This window comes from Glycine max, chromosome 10, assembly GCF_000004515.6.
Source record: "Glycine max cultivar Williams 82 chromosome 10, Glycine_max_v4.0, whole genome shotgun sequence".
NCBI classification, from domain to species: domain Eukaryota; kingdom Viridiplantae; phylum Streptophyta; class Magnoliopsida; order Fabales; family Fabaceae; genus Glycine; species Glycine max.
Window position 1 is genome coordinate 46,227,420 of NC_038246.2, and position 4,448 is coordinate 46,231,867.

Here is a 4,448-nt window from a genome sequence, read left to right on the forward strand (position 1 = left end):
TTTAAATAAATTTTAATGTAAGAAAAAATACACAGCTTAATGGAAAATATATTTCTTAAGATTCTCTCATTTAAAAATAAAAATTCAAACTTTATAAAAACAAATAAACAGAATCAATTATTGAGTTAAACAAATTTATTAATTATTATTAATTTTTTTCCTTAATTGTAGCCAGAATAAATGATTACTTATTTTGTTTTAAAAGGTATTTGAATACTGAATAAAAAAAAGATAGATATTTGACTTTTAAAAAAAAAAAATCATTATCAAGCTTATAAATAGATTAAATAGATATTGATAATTTACGCCATTACGTGTTTTGACATATTCAAAATATCTCTATCTATTTAGTATTTACTTTTCATGGAAAAGAATGATCTTTCAAAACATGATTAGCGTGCTTGGTTTTAGGTTTTTACGTTAATTAAAATAAAATAATTATAACTTCACTTTTTATGTAAATTTGACGTATTTTTTTGTGACAACTTCAATTTCAAATACAGGCATATTCTTGAAGGCAAAAAGGTTTCTCTCACTTAGTGTTTGTTTTGAGAGATGAAAATAATATGTGAAGATGAAAATGAGTGAAGGTTATTTTGTTATGCACTAATTGATATATTGAAAAATAATTTTAAATTAATGAGATTCACTTCTATTATTTTTCATCTTATTTTTAATTTTCTTTCCATTTTTTCTCCTCATCTCTTTTTTATTTTTCTACAATCAAACACATTTACTTTCCACTTAATTTCTCACTTATTTTTACTCTTTTTATTTTATTTTATTTCCATCCATTATACTTTTCACATCCATAGCAAACAGACCATCAAGAATATTTTTTAACATGCAGGAATTACAAGATCAGAATACATATTACACAAACTTAATAAACTTGAATTTTTTACAAAACAAACACTGAAACACATGTTAGCCACCACAATACAAGTTAGAAGTACATAAACCAAATCCATCATATAAAAAACTAAGCCACTAATGCAATACGAAAAGTGAAGATTCTTTCGGTACTCTAAATATTAGTTAATAATTCTCATTAAAAAACTAATCATTAAATACCAATATCTAAAAATGGATTTCAATAAAAATAATACTACAAATTATAAACCTTTATTGACAAAAACATTATTGCATTAAAAATGTAAAAATTAATATTCATATTTAATAAGTCAAATTTTAATTAAAAAATAGAATAATTCCTCGATGAAATTAATACATTACAAAAAAATATTAAATAGAAATAAATTTATTACCTTAAAAATATAAAAAATGCTTAATATTTACATATACAATTATTCAACAAAAAAATATTTATATTTATAATTAATGAGTCAAAAGTTAATAAAAAGAGAGAGAATAATTTGACGATGAAATGGATACTGAGAAAGTCTTGACAAGTAGTAATAATATTCGAATGCGCGCGTGAGCGTTGGAGTTGCGTTGCGTTACCCGAGAAGAGGGGTGTCAATCAAGAGTTGAAGTTGGTATATTATTGAATACGAGACGACTGCGTTTCGGCTCCTGTGGTGTTGATCATGGTCCGTTGGAGAGTTGAAATATCGAATCTGAACAAATCCAACGGTAGTGATCTCAGCGCGTGCAACTGAAACGCGAGAGAGGCATTCACATTATTTGAACCCCTTTACTCGCTTTCTTAATCGAATTTAAAATCCCCTCCGTTATATTCACCAGAATCACTACAACATTTCAACCCCCACCACAGAAGAAACCCCTCTCTCATTCTCTCCCATGCGTTTCTAAAAAACCAAAGCTTTTTTATTATTTTCTTCGCCAAAGATCGCAGGATGTCGTCGCCGAGGTTCCCAGGTGGTGGAGCCTCTGATTTCTACGGCGGAGCAGGAGGATTTCCCAGTCAATCCACGGCGCTTCAACCCACCATGAACAACCACTCCGCCACCACACACCACCCTCTATACCGATCCCAACCTTCAATTTTTCTAAACCCCTCGTCCCACATCGCCCAACACCAAACACCCACTCTCATCGGTAAACGCACCCTCGCCGAATTCCAAACCCACAACCACAGCCTTAACCTTATTAACAACAACGATAACCTACTCCTTTCAAACCATCAACTTCGTTCTGTGAAGCCCAGAACTTTCCAGCACACAGAATTATCCACCTTTCCGTCACGTCGTTACGGCCTACCCCTTCTCCACCACCTTCGCCCTAACGCTGTTAACGCACAACAACAACCCGTTACGAATTCGATCCTCGCCAATACAAATTATTTGTCTCCGGTTCACAGCAGACTAACCGCAACCCACGAACCGGAGAAGAACCTAATAGCCCTCCGTCTCCAGGAGTTGGAAAAGCAGCTTCTAGAAGACAATGAAGACGACGCCGTTTCGGTCATTACCACCACCACTTCTGAATGGTCACACACAATACAAAACCTAATCACTCCGCAGAAACCCGCGTCTTCGTCTCCCACTTCCTCTACGACGTCGTCTAACACCTCCGTAGAATCCAGCAGTTACAAACAGTCCCTAACGGAGGCCGCAACCGCGATTTCAGAAGGCAAATTCGATGCCGCCACTGAGATCCTAACCCGATTGTCGCTGAATTCAGATCAACGCTTCGTGAATTGCATGGTTTCTGCGCTCAAATCTCGGATGAATCACGTTGAGTATCCACCTCCGGTTGCCGAATTGTTCGGCACAGAACACGCCGAGTCGACTCAGTTGCTGTTCGAGTACTCGCTCTTCTTCAAGGTCGCACGCATGGTCGCCAACATCGCAATACTCGAATCCGCATTAACCGAGAGCGGGAAGCTCTGCGTGGTGGATTTCGATATCTGCGACGAGAACCAATACGTGAGTCTTCTTCACGAGCTTTCGGCCCGGCGGAAGGGCGCTCCGGCTGCCGTGAAGATCGTCGTGGTGACGGAGAATTGCGCCGACGACGAGAGGCTGAATATTGTGGGCGTGTTGCTGGGGAGACACGCGGAGAAGCTTGGGATTGGCTTCGAATTCAAAGTGCTGACTCGGAGAATCGCCGAGTTGACTCGCGAGTCGCTGGGTTGCGACGCGGACGAGCCGCTGGCGGTGAACTTTGCGTACAAGCTTTATAGAATGCCTGACGAGAGCGTCTCCACGGAGAACCCTCGCGACAAGCTTCTGCGGCGTGTGAAGACACTCGCGCCGCGCGTGGTGACGCTGGTGGAGCAGGATGCCAACGCCAACACGGCGCCGTTCGTGGCTCGAGTAACCGAGTTGTGCGCGTATTACGGCGCGCTGTTCGACTCGCTCGAGTCGACGATGGCACGGGAGAACTTGAAGCGAGTCAGGATCGAGGAGGGACTGAGTCGGAAGGTGGTGAACTCGGTGGCGTGCGAAGGAAGGGACCGCGTGGAACGGTGCGAGGTGTTTGGGAAGTGGCGCGCGCGTATGAGCATGGCTGGGTTCAGGTTGAAGCCACTGAGTCAGCGAGTCGCTGATTCGATCAAAGCGCGACTCGGTGGCGCTGGGAACCGAGTCGCGGTAAAAGTAGAGAACGGTGGGATTTGCTTTGGCTGGATGGGAAGAACTCTCACCGTCGCATCTGCTTGGTGTTAACTAGTTAACTCAACTTTTTACTCTCTTTATTTTAAATTTCTTTGGATATTTCATATTTGTATACACATTGTTATTATATTTTAATGTTACCTAGAGAAAGTGAAAAATCATAGAGTTGGAAAATTATAATTAAACAATATCCCGCGCCCCTTCTTTCTTCTGCCAAACAGGCAAATAGTAAAAAGTCTTTGGATTCCGAGAAAATTTATGTGACTTGATGCAGCATTTATGAATATGATGATTCATTTATGTACTTTTATTATCATCACTTGGGTGTGTGAAAGATGTTGGTTGCAATTTGGTACAGAGAGCTTTCTCGTGTGCCTTTTAGGATACTTTCTGTCGTCTAATTACTAAGATGTCTTTGTTTTTTTAGATTACATTATAGTTTAGAGGAATTAATCATTATAAATGGTACCAGAAGAATTATATTTTTAACATAATTTTATTTCTAATTTGCTTATTTAAATTAAAATAATTATGTGTCAATTAATTTGCTTGATGGTAAATTTGTAAAGCAGAACAAGTGTATTTAAGTAAATGTAAATAAAATTTATTTTGAATGGTTTTTAAAAATAATAAATTTGGATAAAATTGAGTTTAAAGTAAACTAATTTATATTTGATTTTTTTTTTTAAATAGTGACAAGACAAAACTTTTAATTTGATGTAAAAGTTATTTGAAATTAGAAATATGTGAATAAATATCTAAAGTTATGATATTTTTTGTTTGTTATCATAGGTGACAAAATGAGTTATTCGTGCCTCCAATGTGAGTTGATCCAATGCGGTTTGTGAATTTAATTACGTTAGTTGGCATTTTTAGATGATTTTAATATTTAATAAGATTCAAATA

The 4,448-nt window shown here is 37.5% G+C and overlaps 1 protein-coding gene across 1 annotated transcript; it reads left to right on the top strand.

Annotated features, from left to right (window-relative positions):
* The first annotated feature begins 1,709 nt into the window (after positions 1–1,709).
* Positions 1,710–3,700, top strand: LOC100797571 (scarecrow-like protein 8). Its single transcript, XM_003535554.5, has one exon. The coding sequence runs from the start codon at positions 1,821–1,823 to the stop codon at positions 3,591–3,593; it is 1,773 nt and encodes a 590-aa protein (XP_003535602.1). The 5' UTR covers positions 1,710–1,820; the 3' UTR covers positions 3,594–3,700.
* Positions 3,701–4,448: the final 748 nt, after the last annotated feature.